Raw genomic sequence first — 21,659 nt, 5'->3', positions numbered from 1 at the left:
TCCAGATCTCGCTATTTCAACATTTTGATCAGGTATAAACTTGCAGAACCATTAGAGCCAATGAAACATATCAAATAGATCATGTTTATGAAGGCTAACATCTTCTGCCTACCTCTGACTACTTATGAACCATCTGAAGATGAAAACAACTAGAGGCTTGCTCAAAGTTGTTCTCTTGCATGAGGATAAAACACACAGTCACAAATCCGCCATTACAACAGCTCAGGTAGTTGAGCATCAGTTATGTTTTCCAGATCTCGCTGTTTCAACAACATTTTGATCAGGTTTAAACTTGCAGAACCATTAGAGCCAATGAAACATATCAAATAGATCATGTTTATGAGTACTAACATCTTCTGCCTACCTCTGACTACTTATGAACCATCTGAAGATGAAAACAACTAGAGGCTTGCTCAAAGTTGTTCTCTTGCATGAGGATAAAACACACAGTCACAAATACGCAATTACAACAGCTCAGGTAGTTGAGTAACAGCTATGTTTTCCAAATCTCGCTGTTTCAGAAAGGACGTATGTATGGTAAACAAAAGTTCTTTATTTTAGCTTAATTCCTAAACCTTTTCATGTGTAAGGTTTGTTGGAGTCAAGGCTTTGCGTGAGCTTGTTTTTCCTTGTTTCATTTTCTTCTCCCATTCTCATGACATGGCTAACCAATTTTAACTAAGTTGGAATTTCTGGAACCGTTGTTTATATAGTCTAATGAACACACTGTTTACAGTATCAACCAACACTCACGAGGTAAACTATTTACCTTCAGTTTCTGAAGATGATAAATTGGTTATCGAAATGTTAGCCCTCAAAAAAGTACGGACGCCCGAGATCTCCCGAATGGAGATTTGCCGATTTTTCGAGAGCGATACCTCAAAAAATATGTTTGATAACGATTTGTCCACCAAACATCTTTTAGTGTCATCAATCGATGTTACTGTAATTGTTTACACCTGATAAAATTAGTAAAAGTATAAGCGTTTTCAAGATTTATTACATCGAATCACAGTTGGCAAGGCGAGATATATGTTTAATCGATTCTTTTGCAACGAATTTTTTCTTGTTTTAACGACAAAAAATGCATTCATCTAGGGGCTATACGAAAATATGTATTATTCACAATATTTTGGGATGTAAGGCTGTCCGAAGGCTGTCCCTGATTGGTAGGCCTTCCAGAGAGTTAGGAATGAAACAGATAAATGTACTTCAGGAATTGTGGCATCAGATATTTATTTATTATTTAGTATGTAATCAATAATTCTGACATCACATGGTATCAAAATAAAAAAAATTCTCTTAGAAAGTATGTTTTAGACCAATTTCGGGATATTGAAATCAGAAATATTGGCGCAACATATTTATCTTTCAACTTAACCTAACCTAACAATTTCATATAACTAATTATAAAGCCACGAGTTACTTTTAACATAAAATCAATTTACAATCACCAAAACACTGTTTGTTTACATTTGACAACAAACGAATTAACAAACAAATATGGCGACGCGTGGCATATGCATGTCAACCAATCAGTGCGTGAGGTGCGTTCCTTTGAACTATTTGACAGTTATTTACAATTTTACTGTGACATGTATAAGTATATACATATAGTGTGGGATACAGGAAACAGTCCACCCCGATATTTTTCAAAATTCGTTAGATTCTATAGAAATACTACAACACATCCATCCAAATGTAATTGGGTTTGTTACGTTTTTCATCAAACATTTTGAATATTCCTTTGTTCACGTATTGTGGCACAGTAGTCACTTCGTATTAATTTCCACATTCTAGTTTTTGAAGAAATTAATTTGTTATCGATAACAAATTAATTTCGTCATGAATTATCGAGCAAGCTCGTAATGTAGAAACGCCATAACTAATTTGTTCGACCTCCCACTCCATTTGATAACAAATTAATTTCTTAAAAAATTTTAAAGTTAGAATAAATAAATCAGAAGTGACTACTGTGCCGCAATACGTGAACAAAGGAATGTTCAAAATGTTTGAAGAAAAACGTAACAAGCCGAATGGCATGTTACAGCAACATTTTTTTCTCCCGGTAATCAACGAAGTTTTTCCATTTCCTCGTCGTCGTTATAAACAACAGTCCCTGTACTTCAAATTTCGATATTCATAGTCCGTTCTTCTGTTTACAAAGAACAGAGAAAACATAATCGCACATCCTGACTTTTTGTAGTCGTCCCGTAATAATATTATTAAGTTAGTATTATTTTTGTTTGATGTATGTGTCAAATTATATATGCGAAAAAACGATTAGGCGCATGCACGCTAAAAAGATATTGAAATATGAAGAATAAAATATTATTATTGAATAAAAAAATCGACCTTTTATTCGGTGTCACGAAATCACGCGAAATGACTTTAACTCGGAGATATCTCGGGGTTGTTTCGATGAATAATATCAACTTTCAATAAGATTTTAAACTACTGCAACAACATTGGTTTACTCGGTCAGTAAACTATACTACCAGGTGCCTCTGATAAGTTACTTTGGCTCTTTCTATGATCTAGTCGGCCAAAAACCAATTTTAAAAAACTATTTGTAGGGATAAGATAAGATATACCTTAGATATTTAACTAGATATTTAACATCAAAGTCGACGTAGTCAAAAAATTTGATTAATTATTGTTTCGTGGTGGTTCTGGTTCTGTGAAACTATTATTGTCTGTTTTATTGTTATTTTGGCTTCTGTACATAAAGGTCAGAATTCATATTTTTAAGTAGTTTGTACTGTTTATATAATATTCTAATATACAATTAAGCTGTTCAAAATAACATCACTCGTGAAACCTAACCTAACCACTTATTTCTACTGTTGAAAATATTCCTCACATATCAGGGTATATCTCTACTATATATCTATTTTTGTAAGTTAGATCAGCTTCATGACAATATATCTGTTTAAAGAAACGTTTACAATACAAAAAACATAAAAGTAAGGTAAACATTTTGTTTTGACCGGGCATTGACGAACCCGGTCAACTTTGGAGAGCTGTAACAGCGTTTTAAATGAATCAAATTTAAAAAATGTATAGAGGAAAATCTTCATAAAGAGATCCTCTAGAAAATTATTCTACATAATTTTTTGGTAAAATCAATAGAAACATATTTATTACGTAAAAAAGGAAATTTGTGTTGAAGTTTTTTCACTTTTTTGCTCATAACTTTTTAAATTTTGGATTTATGACAAAAAGTCACTAAGAAATAATTGTAGGCAAAGGAATTTGCTGAAAAATATGTCTTCACACATTTTTTGAAAGATTGATAGTTTCCAAGATATCGCGAAAAACGTGTTTTTTTTAAGATGGCGGCTGGGGGCAATTGCGGCAACCTCACAAACTTGGAGTTAAGCTTGTATCGACCTCCCTACATGTTCCATAAATAAAATTGAGTCCTCTAAAAAATTTTCAGCCCATGTAACATTACAATGGACAATTAAACACAAATGTCAAAGCACAATTTAAACAAAGGCGGTTAAGGGTTTACAGAAAAAAAACAGATGTATTTTTAAACGACAACGCGCAGCTGACAACCAATGTTATGATAGAAGTAAACAAAGAGAAACAAGAAAACTCTAAAGTGGAGTAGAGACGGAGTTATTGGTGCATGCATCACAAACATCATTACAAGTATCCAACCATAGATGTGCAGAAAGCAGTATATTTTAAATCTCTGGAATACAAGGATACACAACCCATACCGTCGCGGGCCCTATCAGCGTTTGTTGAAGCTGATCTATCGAAGCGGCAATATGAAAGAGTATGATATCAAGTGATCATAAGATGAACTTGACAAAACTCGAAGATTACGAGACGGAAACCGTCAAGCTTTACGTTGATCTGTATCCATGGTAGCCTATATGCCCCACGGTCCATAAAATCCTTCTGCAGCGTGCAGTATTCGGAGAAGCTGCAGAAGCACGGAACAACCAATTCCGGCTCTATTGACAGAACTTCTGAAGAAAATTTTCAAGGGAGGCGTACAATCTTGATGTTCGAAACAGACTGTGGCTAAGCTCCGATCCTCTTCTGAGTTACAAATTTCTTAAAATTACTCTGTTTATTCTTCATCAAGTTATTGATTCGCATTTACTGTGCTTATAATCATAGGACAAACCATCTTCGAATCTTAAAATGCTGCCCGTTCACATTTTAAATGAGGTAGATGCAACCGTATTTCGTATCATTGAGTATGGTGGTTGGGAGATTCATAGAACTGTAACGAGCTCAGGAATCACCCAGTATTGATGGGCTTTGGATTGATTTGTAATCAATTTTTAAAGATGTAAATCTAAAGATTTCCACAAGCCTGGAATGATGTACACCATCAAACGCTTTCTGGTAATCGAGTTGTCGAGCTATTGCAGTTAGTGATACAAGTTTATGTAGAGTGAAAAGTCACGTGATAGCTCTCTACTGGGTGGGATCATCCGGTTGGGAATTTTTTGGGAGCATATGAGTGTTAGAAACGAAGGGATGTCTTCTGGTTTGTGTGGGAGGTGGGTAAATTGTTCCACTAACACCTTTTATACGCTTGGGAATTTCTCATACCAGAATTTTTTTGTAATATCAACTCCCGGTGCTTTTAAATTCAATATTTACACAATAAAAAGTGTAACAACACATAAAACAGACCACGAGTGAGGACAATAAAACAGGCGAAAAGAAAGAAAGAAAGAAAGGATGAAATGTATGAAAAAATTATTGAATGAAATGGTTTTAATTTCAATTTAACGATTTACCAATCCGTAAAGTCGATAGAAATATATTTGAATATTTCATTTGAATAAAATGTGATACAGAAGAAGCTATTGACCTAAACACAATAATATTTATATATTACAAGAAAATAGTTAACCAATCGGTTGCTACTTAATAAATTTTACGCAACTTTCGATAATTTTAATATCAACAGCAATTAACTATAGGTTAAGAGAAAATTAATGTTTCATTGCATCATATTATTGTCCCAGAAGTTCGAATACAAAAAATCTTAACTGGTAAATAGTAAAGTAAAACGCCAATTGTTAATATAAATATCATTTAAATTCAATGTATAAGTTCGACAATTTTGAATTATTCAAATAAAAACCACTGCGTTTCACAGCATTCTTTCTCCTTGAACTTTCATTTTTGAAATGATTTTTTTCGTTAAATGTTTATAAAACTTCTTCATTTAAGATACAGTGCATCCTTGCCACACACCTTTAGCCTTAGATTAACTGAAATATCACGCTTAAAGTCGATGCTTAAAATTAAAACGAATTTCAACTTATACACTGCAAAAATTGTCGACTTGAAATATTTGATTTCTTTTAAATCCAGTATTTTGAGCTATAATAATAGTACATAATTTGTATTCTATTAAATTATATAATAATCTGTTTCATTGTATATTTACGACCTTAAAGATAAAACTTCGTATCGGAAGGAATCTTCATTACTGTATAATTAGTTGTCTACCTATTAGGAAAAGTTATAGGATTCATAATAGAATCTTTGTTGTTGAATCACTGAATTCGAATATCGAATCAATTTTTGAGAATTTAACTTTTAAGGTTTATTGTTTATTGTTTTTCTTATAACTGTCACAAAAAGATCAGCGTTTTTTTTGAGAAAGTAAACAGTTATATTCTTTAGGCATAGATTGAAACAATCCTTCAAATTAGTTACCTAAATCATTTATTATACGAGGATGAAACCATAAGTATCTGACTTGACCTAGAGATGGCGGTAGTTGCTTGAAAAAAAGTGAACGTTTTCAGTCATGTGATGCGATACTTTTATTTAAATGCATTAACCCTAACAATATAGAAGCTTCGTTATCAATAGCATCGTGAAGATGTTTCCGTCGAATGATTCACAGAAATAAAGCCAAATTTTTGGGACGTTTCATAACCATAGATAAAACGTGGTTCTATTACTTAACACCCTAAACAAAAGAACAATCAAAACAATGGACTGAAAAGGGAGAACCGGCTCCAAAGAAGACAAAGACTGTTCCATATCAGGCAAGATCTTGACGTCCGTTTTTTGAGATGCGCGTGGGATAATTCCAATTGACTATCTTGAAAAAAGGAAAAACTCTCAACGACGAGTATCATGCGAACTTATTGCAACGTTTGGGCGAAGAAATCAAGCAAAGTCAACCGAATTTGACTAAGAATAAAGTGTTGGTTCATCAAGATTTAGCACCAGCTCACACATCAGTTATTGTGATGGCCAAAATTAATAAATTAAAAGTTGAATTGCTACCTCATGCACCCTATTCACCAGAATCAACCCCCTCGGATTATTTTCTGTTTTCAGACTTGAAAAAATGGCTTTAATAATGCTTTAACAATGAAGAGGTGGTGTCGGCAGTAACGAGGTGTTTTGAGGAGCTTGACGAATTTTATTATAAAAATGGTATCGAGTTTATTGAACATCGCTGGAAAAAGTGTATGTAACATTATTGTGTTTTCTTTGTTGGTACTTTTGGAACCATCCCCGTAGGTCTGTTAAATGACATCCACTGCAACGGTGGATTAACAAACTACTGATCGGGTATATGTTTTTGAGCAGATACCTCAACGGGTTGGCTTGAAACTTATGAGTTAGAGGTCGCCCGTAACTTTTTTATTTCTTTCTAATTTGTTTACGTGTTTATAGTATATTACATAAAGAGTGTGGAAAGTGATATATTTCGTACTAGTTACTGTTTTGCACTAGCCTAGTACCAGCGAGTGCCCAAACTACTCGAAATACACTTTCCAACGAGCTTTGTACACTATTTTTCCTGCGACCACGTAAAAAATTCGTCGAAAAAACGTATTATTTAAATAAGAGAGTCAATTAAACAATATCACACATGTGTTGAAAAGTATATAAACACGTGTGCTGAAAAGTTAAAAAATCGTACAAAATATTTTTTATTTGAAATAGTAAAGGTGACAAAAACGTAAAGAATGATTATGAAACAATTTATAACTGTAGAACAGATAAAGAACCAATAGAACAATAAACTTTTTGTAACTATATTTGATACATAACAAGAACTAAATATTTATTTATTATTTTGTTTTACTAGTTTTCTGAGACGTTACAAAAGTTAATATAAAGTTGTTATTACAACAATTACAGTGGATTTTGTAAATCATATTGTCTACTTCTTCAGTCTTCTTAAATTTGGCCTTTTACCTATCGGCACCCAGCCAGATTAATATTGTATTCGCGCATTCTTTCTATCGTTCGAGACCAGATATAACATTAAAAAAAGAAGCATTTCAATACATGTATGTTTTGTTATTTTTTAGTACATGTGTGAAATAAGCTACTTTCTTAGGTAAAAATGAGTGTGCAACCTATCATTTTCATAAGTGGTCGTAGGAAATTTATATTTATTAAGATGCATGCAATTTTCACTCACTGTGTTAACGGTAAACATAAGTCGACAAAACTCTTACCTGGAATTAAACATTTTTATCATTGCGTTCCACAAAATATGATCATTTTTAATGAAGAATATATCTCCATAATTTTGTTCATGAATTGTTCGTAAAAGACTCATCGAGATAGACAAATACACGGTGTGTTTGAATAAATTAATATATTGAAAATTAGATAAGTGTTTAGTAATAAGAATAAGAATAACAAATAGTTAAATGTACTTATTGTGAGATAATAAATAAATAAAGTAAATAAGTAAGAAAGAGTGTGTATAAATTCACCCATGGTCACATGGTATTATAAAAAATAGTGATATGGCTAAGAGATCAGGTGACCTGGAAATGACAGAACTGAAAGCAGAATTGGAAAACTACGAATAGTGAATTGGTAGAAAAAAGTGGCACTGGTAAGTGACGGCTTTGATCCAGAAACATTTCTAGTCGAAGTTGAGTCTTTCACCTTGATTTCGCCAATTTTTTGACTTCGATAAACGATATTTCTGCCGATATTTTGTCAATGAAAATTGGATTCCCTCATCTACCAAACTTTAAATTCTTTCAACATAATTGAACAGAACCGGGTTCACGGTCCATGTCGTGGACGAGTTCTAGAAAGCGATCTTTCTAGAAGCATGAATTATTTGTTCACTTCCATATATTTTACTTTGTAAAAGTTTTGTACATTCATTAAAAACATTTTCAAATATTAATACACTTATACAAAGTAGTGACTTACCTTTTTTGTTGTGTAAATTTTTACGATCTAAATGTACTTTGATTTTTGGCTCTTATATAACTGAACACACTCAAGAATGCTGATAAATTTTGAGAAAAAAAATATTCCTAAGGTCATCAGTTTTATCAAAAATTCGTATTTTTAAAGTCACTGCAATTATAGCGGAATTTTTCCCAATACACTAAGTAGGATAAGATAAATGCAATATTATAGTTTATTTATAATTGCATCATTAATTATTATTCAAAAAGATCTATTTCTTTTAATTAACTACATATTCAATGGAAATTTCCTCTCAATACCATAAAAATAATCACTAGAAATACAGGGTGCGAAAGCATAATTTCCTTTTTTGAAATGCGCGCCGGATAACGTGCGCCTTTCAGAGTCGGTCCAATTGAGTCCCTCTTCAGGTCCGGAAATCAATTGTTTAGTGAGTCAATGGAATTGGAGTCCTTCGGCCAATTAGATCACCAGTGAACATTGAGGCTTGAGGGCTTCAATGTTGCAAAAAATTGGGCAAAAAATGACTACAAATCTCAAAGGAACGCTTATGGGAATCTTTTGGATGTCTTTCCTGAGAATACTATTGTTTTTTCCATTGTGTGGGTCTGTGATTGAACAAAAAATGCGTTTCTTGGCTGGTACCAATTCTCAACAATTGCATGAAAGGCGTTTGTATTTGGCGTGCAATTTCCTCAGCTGTAATTATTGGTTGTTTGAGGAAAATGAAAGTAAATTCGGACCGGCATGAATTTTTCTCTCGACTAGATGATTTGGACATAGGGGTTAATTGGTTCTAAGAATATGGGAAGATGTTTACACTTCTCACAATGCCCCATCTCAATCAGTGGCGATTTGCAGTGCCAAATTTCCGGCTTTGTACCTCTGTGATTTTTTTCTCTGGGTTTTCTGAAATCGTCCAAGGAAAATTCAAAATACAGCGTCCAATAAGATATTGACAAAAAACGCCAGCTATAACTGAAGGAGTCATGCAATGGGGAATGGGGAACGATTTCTTTACATTGTGAAATAATTTTTGATTCTCTCTTCAATAACTTTGTCGGATGATTTTATTTGTAACTAATGTCCACGCTAAACCACTATGACTTTTTATTATAAACTAACTCTAGCCTCTAAACAAGCTCGAATATATTGCAGAAACGACATTTCTAAGTAAACCAACAAAAACAAATAAATAACAAGACCTTCTTAGAAATTAGTTGGAAAAAAAATGTAAACAAAACGCTGTTATGATATATTAAAAAAAAAACTCAAATTTAAGACTCTTATTGTAACCGAAGAGATCCGGCTTCACGGCCCATGTCGGGGACGAGTTCGTAACAGTATTTCTAGTCACTTTATGTACATAATATATAATATTTTACTCTAGATTTGTGTCAGGGTAGAGTTGTAACACCCAAATGGTTTTTTTTTGGGATTTTTTTAATTCTGGAAAGGATAATAATCTTACGATCAAAGTATAGTAAATACAACAAGGAACAAATGATCCCAAATGATACTCATATACATCACGGCTATTGATAAATGTGATAAATAATGTTCAAATAAAAGGAAAGTCGATTTTCAAGGGTGAAATATCGATTCAATCGATTTATTTGGTACGAGGAATCGATTCTTCGATATTCGATTTCACATCGTCATCCTTACGTTCGATAGTTCTGTTCTGTCTGCAATTGAGTTGCTCACGTTTTATACGATAAAAGATAAGAAATTATGTTGGATGTTTCTAAAATTACAAGTTTTCAAATTACAAAAATCTTGTCCTGTATCCCATGCGGCGAGAATGATATCTATTTGTGAAATGTTGGAAATCGACAGACGCTTTTTCCGTTACAGAAAGAAATATAAAAGTCTTTATAAATTGAAGCAATCGAAAATGATGTTTACGACGCTCAACTATGAAAATGAGGTCTTAGTCTAACACCGTGTTGGCTATCTCCGGATAAATCTCGTTCGATATGTGGTTCATCCCTATTTGTTAGCCCGACTCCCCCGTTCAGATCGTGCCAGTCGCCGTTAACCGATATTCTATGTTATTATATGTGCTTAGTACTACATATTCCCACAAAGGCATAAAATTTATTAATTATTATAATAGATAAATATATGGCAACATCTCGTCTGCTTTAGTAAACAAAACAGTCACTGAAATCCATACTAATAATAAAAAAAAATGTATACAAAAAATTGTTTATTACTTTTTGGTGGTATAGTCTTAGTTCTTTTATAGAAATAAAAAAAATTCAAGCTGTATTCATATCCACTTGGAGTAAGACCTCGTGTTAATTTTTTTTCATTTGAAGAAGTTGCGGAAGCTGGATGCTGGTTTGCTTTCGTGACGATTAAAATGACGGTCAATTCTTGCCTCTTCCATTAGCAAAAAAGCTGTTAGAGAAAGAGGAGTGGGATTTTCAAGGTGTTTCGGATAAGGTTTTTCTTCATAAGAACCTTTCTTGGATTCAGTTCCAGAGTTTTTGCAGCTAGCACATTTATACGTATTTTAAATAGATTTCACCACAATTTTTGATATTTGTTCGAACTATAGATATTATATGAATCAATAAGTACCCGGACTAAGAGATAGAGGTCAACACAAATCTACAATCTTTCAAAATACTATCAAATTTTGACCACATTTCCTACGATAGTTAGTTGAATTTTCCTGTAACAAAAATAAATAGTTTTGAATTCTAACAATTAAAAAGATAAAATGCTGAGTATTAATCTAGAATATTTTTGTAGATTATATTATAAGTTTTTTCTTTGGGGCAAATATGTGTAAATAATAAATTAGATACACGTAAACACATTTAGTTTTAATTGAAGTTTATGACACCTGACAGTTCAAGGGAATTTAAAAACTCGACAGGATATGAAGTACAATAACAATGGTACCTAACCTCAAAAATTCCAAACAGTTGAAACTATAGTCAATTGGATTGGATTGAACTTCATTACTGTATGTTAGATGGCGCTGAAGTAGCAAAATATTGATATTTGTTGACAAAATTTTTTTTATGTTTCATGATAATTCGTCAAGTAGTTTTTGCGTGAAAGCGTAACATTTGGAATATATCAATTCTATAAAAGTGATACAAAAAATGACCTCTTCATTATTTCGGTTCTTGTCTTGTCAATTAAACGTATAATTTGTCTACTATCGATGGAGAGTGATTTAAAATCAAAATCGACTGTATCTCGCCGTACCGTTCGGCGCTGTCTCTTGTAAAAATTGTTTCACACATTTCGAAAGATAGAGAATTTAAGGATAGTTGCATGACAATACCAGCAGGATAATCGTTTGTTGGGGAAAAAATTATAACTTCTTTAATCGTATAATCCTGATCATTTATCACGACTGGTAACAGATGTTTATTTTGATTTTATATTTACTAGATACATAATTTACTCTTAATCATAAAAAAAACGCAAAACAAGTTTAAATGCTTGACATTTTTCAACCAGCAATTGGCAGATAGAAATAGTAAATTAAATAGTATCTTTGGAAGGTCCAAGGAAGTGCAATAATCGGAGAATGTTGGTACTAGGATGATTTTCTACTGCCTCCCTTGCAGGTGGATGACCTCTAAGCGCGAACGCGCATTAACTTTGTGCTTTACTCAAATTTCCCTTTAAGGTCACGACTACTTTGAACTTTATTATTAAACCATGCCGCGTCGTCAATAAGTTACGATATGTTTAAATTTAGACGTAGGAGTTTTCACATATGGAAATCGACAAAACGGGAAAAACTATACAACAAAGTAAAATTTCAAGATGATCGGTGGTGAGGGGGTTAAACTGCATAATCACCGACAAAACTTTTGACACAGGGCTCAAAAACTTAATCATATGTCTTTCAAAGAAATATGGGCAACTTTTCAATAAGTTCCGCCTAGTTAATATACCCTAGAAGTTGTTGGGTTTGTCGAACCTTTGTGTTTTATTGTATTTGATTAAAAGAAGCCCAAAACAAATTTAAATGATGCAGATAAATGTGATTTACGTATAATAATATGTAATTTTTATAATTTATTTATACTATTTCTATTGTCCTTTACGTACCAATTTATTTATACACTATATGCACACTTAACTAACTTATAATAATTCACTTATCACTAAAACTTAACTAACTATAATTTAATTTATTTCAACTTTTCTATATCGTTCGGTTCATTATGAATTTTAATTATAAACCAACTAGCTCTGTTAAACAAACTTCTTTATATACTAAAAACGAAATTCTCAAAAATTCTAGAAAATAAACAATAAATAAAAAGTCCTTCCTAACAATAAAGTATAAAAAATAACATAAACAACTCGCCGCTATTTATAAAAAAAAGCGTCAAAGGCGCCGCCGATTTCGCCAAATTTTAGAGCTCTATTATAACCGGACAGGACCGGCTTCACGGCCTATGTCGTGGATTTATCCGTAACAATATAACCATATAAACCATATATATATAATATAACCATAACAATAACAATAAAACGAAAATTCAAAGATTTTGATCAAAATAGTTTTGTAATTCTCATTTCATACATTTTCATTTTCAGGTATTTATATAAAACTTGCGTTTCATTATTCTATTAAACACAATTAATCCATTCAAATAATATTTTTTTTTGTCTGTAATATTAGATGATTCAATTTATAAGTAAATTTTTAATACTGCTTAATTCGTAAATAAAGATTCACAATTCGAGGTCCTACAATGGCCGTATTCTTGTGAATATAAATCGATGAAGGAGGTTTTCATCGGTTATTTTTCTTCAAAAGCTTTGATAAATGATTTGCTATACGTATAGTAACGTAAAATTTCGATACAATCAGTTCTGAATTAGCCGTGTCTTGATGTTAATCCGATACGTTTTTGTGGTTAGAAAAGTATCTGTTTGGTGCTAAAACTGATCCCTTTTAAAAGTGGGTTATTGAATGTTCTGTTGTCTAAACGAGTTTCATACCTTATGAAAGCCTGCATTGTCTTAGATATTAAGTTACAGTAAGGCGAAAGAATATAGCTTGGAAAATATAGACGGTATAATAGTATATTACGTAACAAGAGTTGTAAGTAACCCAATGCAGGAAGTGAAAAAATTTAAGAGTGTGTAATAGGCTTACAACTCGGGTAACGTACTATACTTTTTCTATGCCCATTCATAGCATGCTACTTAAGAAAACGTGTCCTATTTTTAAAGAAATTGCTTAATGTGTTGCCTACATTTGGGGGCATCACTCTTTTAATCCTAAATATATCTCGTTAAAAGTTTTTATGTTTTTTAACTGATTAAATTTGTGTAAATAGATCAAATAAAGTCTTACGTAAATAAAAATTTGATTGTAATTTAATTAAGCCAAGAAGTTTCCTTCTACGTTAAATGTCATTTACAAGGAATGCGATTTTTGACGTTTACATACATGGGCGTAGAAAAAACTCTTTAATGGAATAACTTCATAAAAAAAAATTTTCTCTGGGGAGAATTTTTTTCCAAATTTTACTCTAGTAATAAGAATTTTTTAATCTTTCGGTGAATTAAATATTGTGATCAATTACTCAGAAATAATACGTTACAAGAAAGGCCATCGACTCTATCGAATACAAATTCCAAATTCAAAAACTGATTTTATTAAAAGTCTATAAGTATATACTTTGCGTTTCTGACCACAATTGTTTTATATTCCTAATTTCTTTTTAAAATTTCATATTTTTTTGTATCTGGCTTTTTTGGTCTGGTATTTACTTGACACGTTTCACATTCAAAACATTCACCAACAAATTTTGAGAGACGACCTTCATTACTTGTATTCGCGATTCAGTAGATTCCCCAAAATATTCCTAGAACATTTTCACGTATAACCAGAAAAATTGATCAAAAAGCAGCCGACAAACTTTACAAAAAATTGTATGTGTGTGTCAGCTCCGACGCACGACTGGAGTTTACTTCTTAAGTTCGCAAAAAGAGTTTATTTAACTTAAAAAAAATTGGTTGATTGTCAGAATATTTTGGGCTTACTTCATTAATTTTTTTTTAATCTATAAGCTCGCTGTCTATCGGCTGGAGTTTTTGGAGGTTTAGATTTTTTCCTAGTCAAAAAATATAAAAAAAAAAATTATAAATGCATAATTATAAAAATTTTAACCGACTTTAAGAAAATTGATAAAAAAAGGTTTTTATAAACATTTTTTTTAAATTATTTATTAATTTTTTATTTAAAATATAATATTATCTTAATAATTAACAAAAATGGTCATAAAAAGATAATTTTGTCACTAAATCTTTTACATACAATAATAAATAGTACATGAAAATTATTTAAATAAGCTAAAAAATAACTTTTCGAATGAAAATTATACAAAAACATTATAATAATGAAAAAATATTGTCGATTTTTCTGATATTATCGAATTATTGACTACAGTTGTTAATATTTAAAAATTATTTATAAAATAAATCATAATAACGTGGAAGAATTTATAGACATCGACAAAAAAAATAATTTTTGGTTAGGTTAGAAATTTTCTATTTTATGTAAATATTGGGTTGATTATCTAATTTTATGTGTTGTTTTCAAATACATATTTATATGAACTACATCGATAATTATTAAAATATTTAATAAATACAAATTGCACATGCTCATACATATAATACATGAATTATAACGTACCTTGCAACCACGTGTTTGTTAGATGTTCCGGCAATATCATCTACACCTCTTTCTGCCATAGTTATTTGAAAATACTTTCAGTTCACTTTAGCGGAACACAATGATAAAAATTAAAACTTCACAATGACAGCAATATAAGTGTGTTGATACTGCCAAATTAGAAAGTTGCGCACCAAAAACGTAACGAGGTCATTCATCGATAGATTTTACTCCTCACATTTTTCTCATACCGGGCCCCTTATATATGCAAATCGATTCTTAAGGAGTAAACTCCAAAAAATCAAAAAAAGCTGTACCAATTTAGAAAAAAAAATGTTACCAACTCCATTCACGCGCGCAGCTTAAATACACCATTCCAGGATCAATTTGATCCGACTATGTATGTAGAAATGTATTGAATTAGAAATATTAAAGTGCTTCCGTTTTTTCTTACATTTTGATATCCACCGTTAACGTTTTCTTGTAACGATGTTGATGATTGGTCCATTTTCATTTTCAAACTCTCAAATTTAACTTCAGTAATAATCGTGCTTATAATTTTCCCTTAAATATCTGCGTGTTTTTACAATATAAATCAGGGGAAAATAATTTGTACGATGATATTTCTTAGGAAATCGAAAGTTATTGTGTTTTGAAGGCTTACATACCGAAAAGGACTTAGTTCTTAGTCATAAAATCAATTTGGCAAGTCTGTACGTTTTGATCAAATACGATACTCAACTTTCTAATATAACTGAAGAATTTTTAGTTTTGTGTTTTTAGAAAAATGTAAATAATGAACCGATTACATCAACGAAATCTCCCGTATATATTATACAAGGCTTATCTAAAACTAGGACTAAAATTCCGAATTCGTGTTTGCGTGTTGAAACACAAACACACTGGCTAGGGGAATAAAAAGGGCATTTTGTGGGTAAGTGGGGCGGTCGAATGACAGGGGGGAAATGTTGTGGCAACTTCCTGCTGGTTCCCGCGCTCCCGTCTACATCGCCGACGGCACACCGTCATATTACGTCGACGACGACGAGCGTTTCTTTAAACCGCGACTCGACTTTGGACGCGACGCGTCTCTTACTCCGCCGCCTAGACCACCGCTTCCTGCAGTTGTTGAAATCGGTGAAGATACGCACGAAACAGTGAAAAATATGCCAAGAGTAAGTGCATTAGACAAACACAAATTATTTAAACACATGGAACGTTGGTGTTTCATTATTCTTTTATAATATATAATATAATATATAACTGTAATTGCATATTTAAATATAAATTTTAATTCTAAACAACTTTACTTTGTAACATTTTTCTGAATTGTAAAAAATATAGATACTCTTGCACAAAATTCAAATTTTTAGACAAACCTCGTATACTGCTTTGAAAAATTGATATATGATGGTTGCATTTTAACTTTTGGACCATACAGAACTTTTAATCAAGAATAACTTTTTTTCATAAAACCACTAATAAAAAAGTTTTCCATATGATTCCAACTTAAGTTTATCAAATTTCGGAATCAGTTGTCAAGTATAATTTTTAATTTAATAATGAGTGATAATTAAACAGAGGTAAGTCGAAAATCTCAGATTAAATGTTAATTGATTTCCTTCTTATATCGGAATTGTCCAAAAGCTGTTAAAAAACTTTTTTTACATTACTTATAATATTTATTTTGAGTTATTAACGAACGCCAGTTTACAATTTATTTTGTGCCATCGAAATCTTTTTATCTGTCAATTTTTTAGACTTGTTTTCTTCAATGTGATCGATCCCTTTCATTACGAGGATGGTCCCAGAAGACCTTACTTGACATGAGGTAGAGATGGCGGTAGCTGCTTAAAAGTACACAATCTATACAGCATATGTTTCAAGTTTGAAGTCGCCACGGTGTTTAATATTTGTTTGGCATCAAGTATTGAACGTTCTGAGAGAATTTGTAAACATGGTAATCGGTGTGTTACAATACTTTTATTTGGATAACCAATGTAAAAGCTGAACTAGATTCAACTCTGGCTGAGACTACTCCTTCGTTATCAACAGTAAAATAATTGGTAGAGTTTAATCGAGGCCGTAAGACCCGAGATGACCATCATCGCAGTTGTTGACCAAATGAGGTGTCGATTCCAGAAATGTTGAAGAAAATCCACAGAGCGATACTGGATGATCGTCGACTGAAAGTGCGCGAGCTAGCAGACCTAGTAGGCATTCCAAAAAGTGCGGTACATCGCATGATAACTGAAAATTTGACATGAGGAAGCTATGTGCAAGATGGCTGCCGCGTTTGCTCACAATGAAACAAAAACTGCGCCATGAAGAGGTTTCCATCGAGTGTTTGGCAATGTTTTATAGAAATAAAGCCCAAACGTTAGTGCATACTTCACAACCGAAACAAAAGAACAATCAAAACAATGGATTAAAAATGGAGAGCCGGCTTCAAAGAAGGCAAAGACTATCCCATCTGCATGGCGTCGGTTTTTTGAGATGTGCATGAGAAAAAGCGAAAACTATCAACGGCGAGTATTATGTAAACTTTGATGCCACGTTTGAGTGAAGAAATCAAGAAAAAATGGCCGCATTTGGCTAAAAAGAGTTGTTCCATCAAGACTATGTATCAGCTCACACGTCCCTTACTGCAATGGCCAAAATTAATGAATTGAAGTTTGAATTGCTACCTCATGCACCCTATTCTCCAGATTTAACCCCCTCGGATTATTTTCTGTTCACAGATTTGAAAAAATGGCTCGTTGGTCAAAGATTTTCCAACAATGAAGAGGTGATTTTGAAGAGCTTGACGATTCTTATTATAAAATATTGAACGTCGCTGGGAAAAGTGTATAATAAATATATTTATTTCCAAATTTTTTTGTTTTCTTTGTTGGTACTTCTGGGACCATACTCGAAAACCATAAAGTTTTAAAAAAATCAGAATTTTCGCTACCAATTTAATAATAGTTAATGATATCTGGATTCAATCGTTCCAGCCAACGGTTAAGAAGTCGGACACGTCTAGAATGGAAGGCAGAAGGCCACCAACAGCACTCTACCGACCAAAATCTAGAACAGACGTACGTATGTTTTCTTATTAAAGCGAAATCTAAATTATTCATAAATATTAGAGTAGTTTATTGATGAAAGTTTTTCTTTAACAAACAATTTGTTGCATTGGAGTCGTGTTGTTATATATTTATGCCTTATCTTCCAAGAATATAGTAGATCTTGATTTAGCTCATGTCTTTGATGAACTACGGTTTAAACTACCTTTTTTTCACGTTTTATAGATGGCGTTTACCGACAAAATTCGGTTTAAACGTTAACGGCGGTGACAGTTTAAACTTGACTAGTTTAACATGAAACGGAGTATCCCAATCTAACTTTTTCAAATTGTTCGCATTTTTATGATATTATCAAAGGTTTTGGTAAAATAATTGAGGATTTGCACTTCAAATTTGATGAACTCGACGAAGATGATGATGAAATTATCAATATTGTCGATGAGCCGAGAAAACAATTCCAATTTTGGATTTGTAAACTTGTATTTCATTAGACTTTGGTACCATTTTTTTGAACAACTCTTTTTCAATAAACTTATTTATTTCTATCTTCATTTCCACAAAAACTTTCATTTCCTGCACAAGTTTTCCTTTATTCTGTCCTATTTTTTTTATCTAGTTAATCCATTGTCTCCTTGGTGTCTATCTATGCTTTTTTCTTGGTTTACCTGCTTTGTGTATGTGATTTTTGAGTATGTTACTAAAAATATTGGCTTTATTTTGAAATTTGCAGTCAAGTAGTGTTAGTGGAGGTAGGACGGATAGCGGTCGGTTGCGTGGGGATGGCGGCGGAGGAAGCAGCGACGAAGATATAATGTCCAAGGATCTTAGACAACGTCTTCAAGACGAAGCATCTTTGTACAGAAAACGCTTGGACACTTACAAGCAAGCCCAACAGAATCAAGCAGCACTCGTCAGTAGATTGCAAGCCAAGGTAAGATTTTATAAATAGTTAATAATGAAAATATGAAACTAGTTATTAGTTTTAGTTTTATTGGCAGAATGTAACAAACCTCCTTTGTTTATACGGCGGCAATTATTGTCTCAGAAATATTTAATTAAACTTGAAACCCTCAGGGCAGACACGATAAACAATTTATGTAGTAAATCCATAGAAAACCTCACAAATCAATATCGGAGGATTAAAAACACACCTCTACTTGTAGAAGCTTTTATTCAAACTAATGAATTCAATAAGATATACAAAACCAACAGAATCGATGTATAATATTCCTTATCAAGCTATATTTAAAGTCCACAAAGTCATTGTTGTGAACGCACCTCGTAAAAATATGTATATTTCTTTCGTCTTATGAATCTGTTCGCCGTATATACTGAATTTTGTTACCATGGCAACAAGCTGTATTGTGGTTTTTATTCTTAGACCTTTTTTTTGCTTGTCTAGTCGGTTAACGCTGGGCGGCAAGATAAATAGAAAAAGACATGTAACAATTGCTTTTTGGCCTTGGTAGTGTGCGTGTGATTGTTATTGCGCTACTATCTTATAATATATTTATATTTTATGTATTTTGGTTAATGTCAATTAGCAAGAGTGTATAAATGTTTTAGTTTCAATGTACAATTTAGTTAAACAGTAAATACAGTCCACTACTTATTGATTTATGGTTTAATGATATAGTAAAGGTGAAGAAGAAGAAAGTTTAGTGTTTTATTTGCCATTACAAATGAACTAAAAAATAACGTAATTAGGAATCTTCTGTACAGTCATAATCCATAATTACACGGAATCTAGTCGCATTAACTCGATCTTTTCTGAAACCCATACTACCAGAGTTTGCTGACAAAACCATAATATATACTGATGGATCTAAGACGACGGTTGGAGCTGGATGCTGTCTTACAGGGTTTTTCCTGGTTGAAGTCAAATAAAAAAGATGGGGGTGCGATTTTATCTGACCCTAGATCAGCACTGTGTGCCATAAAAGAAACTTATCTCGAAAGAATGAATTGTCCTATTTTATGTGACATCAAAACTATATTATTAAATTTGAGTATGACATTCATATGGGTTAAAGGACATGGTAATGAAACAGCTGATCGATTTGCAAAAGATTCAGTACTAAATGGAGTTTTTTGTAACGTATATACAGGAAGAGACGCGATTAATTCAATAAAAGATAAAATGTACGTATCCTGACAGAAACACTGGGATACTGCCTTACGATCTTTAAATAACACCTATTTTCAAATTTATCCTACTTTACTCTCACCCCGAACTATATTTTAAAATCATAACTTCGAAATTTTACTCAGCAAGTATACTTAGAATGAAGACTGGTCATGGGTATTATACAATCATCAGCCTGTACCTGCGATGATCATTCTTGCGTTGATCTCAATCACATTTTTTTCGGATGCAGCAATCACATTCATAAAACAAACAATTTGTTGCAATTACTTGTTAAACCTCACACTTTTTAAGCATAGATAACCGACAAACTTTAGATCTATTAGTAAATTTTATCAAAGATATTAAAATTAATATTTAATTAGTATCATTGAAAAATTCTGTGGCTGATGGACTTGCTTCCAAGCCATTTTCTTTCACACACATACACACACACACACACGATTATTAGTCTAGTATAGTAATTTTTTTATAATTCCAGGTACTACAATATAAAAAAAGATGCGCCGACTTGGAAGCTCAAATGTCTCAAAATCCAGTATATGCAGACCAATCAGTTTATCCAGTATCAACACACGTCCCAAGTTCTGCAGTGGAACAAGCTCAACAACATTTACGGGAAGTGCGGGAAGAAAGGATAAACGATTTAGATACAGCTCTACAACGTCTGCAAGAAGAACGCAGAAAGTAAGTAAATGCCGGATATTATTTAAGGACAATTAAAACCACATTTCCAGATTTCTTCAATTGAAAGTTGTTTAAACGCCAACAGTAAGGAAATACGTAAAACTGGAGTTGAAACAAAGACTTTCCTTATTCTTTCTTGTATAGTTTTACATTTAAACTCGAGAAAGTTTACTCCCACGGTTTACCTAATGGAAAATTCTTTCATCTACTGGGTACTATTTGTTTCTTCGCGATCAAGAGTCGTGTTAATATCGAGTCAATAAATCTATAGATGCTGACTGTCGGGGGATCCCACGAAATCCCTCACTATTTCTCCATACAGTGTACCCCGTTGTCTTCAAGGATATTTGAATCTAATTTCTCTAATATTATATTTAACAAAGACAATAGAAAATAAAAATAATAAATAATAACCAATCCCTACATGTTAATATTTGATTGAACTCCAAATTTGTTACATACAGACCACGAGTCAAGTGTTATAGACAATGATTTCAAGACGAAGCATTTTTTGACAAAAATATAAGACATCCTATTATTTGTCTCAATGGATAACCTTAGTATTTGATAATATTCTTAGCTTTGGATTGAACGGTACATGTGTTGTGTGTTCAAAACCAAATCCTTCCAAATTCCTGGTAAATATAATATCTGACTGATTTTAAGTATTCCTAACTCTCTGTTGTGAACTATTTCTATTCCTTAACTTTCCTTTAACATAAATCTCAAATTCCTGTTTCATATATACTTTGATTTCATTCAGATTTGGTCGAAAAGATCTAATGTATAAAAACTATCAAGTTTGGGATCGTGTTAATTTCAATTTTACCAAATAATTGTGGATTTTTGTGTTTCAATAATAGCATTAACAACTCAATACCTATTTCTC

The 21,659-nt window shown here is 32.3% G+C and overlaps 2 protein-coding genes across 2 annotated transcripts in view; one reads left to right on the top strand and one right to left on the bottom strand.

The window, feature by feature from the left end:
- Positions 1–8,211, bottom strand: part of LOC130441946 (TELO2-interacting protein 1 homolog) — a 34,978-nt gene extending 26,767 nt beyond the window's left edge. Inside the window, exon 1 of the mRNA XM_056775863.1 lies at positions 8,194–8,211. The gene's annotated coding sequence lies outside the window, so the exon portion shown is untranslated. The remainder of the gene's footprint in view (positions 1–8,193) is intronic.
- The window catches only part of LOC130441945 (rootletin), a 68,246-nt gene that overhangs the window by 16,273 nt on the left and 30,314 nt on the right, over positions 1–21,659 (top strand). The window contains exons 2-4 of the mRNA XM_056775860.1: positions 17,866–17,949; positions 18,668–18,868; positions 20,565–20,770. Coding sequence (XP_056631838.1) covers positions 17,896–17,949; positions 18,668–18,868; positions 20,565–20,770 — 461 coding nt within the window. The 5' untranslated portion in view covers positions 17,866–17,895. The remainder of the gene's footprint in view (positions 1–17,865; positions 17,950–18,667; positions 18,869–20,564; positions 20,771–21,659) is intronic.

Source organism: Diorhabda sublineata, chromosome 3 (assembly GCF_026230105.1).
Source record: "Diorhabda sublineata isolate icDioSubl1.1 chromosome 3, icDioSubl1.1, whole genome shotgun sequence".
Lineage (NCBI taxonomy): Eukaryota > Metazoa > Arthropoda > Insecta > Coleoptera > Chrysomelidae > Diorhabda > Diorhabda sublineata.
Note: the sequence above shows the minus strand (reverse complement) of the source record. Positions and strands in the feature narration are given on the sequence as shown.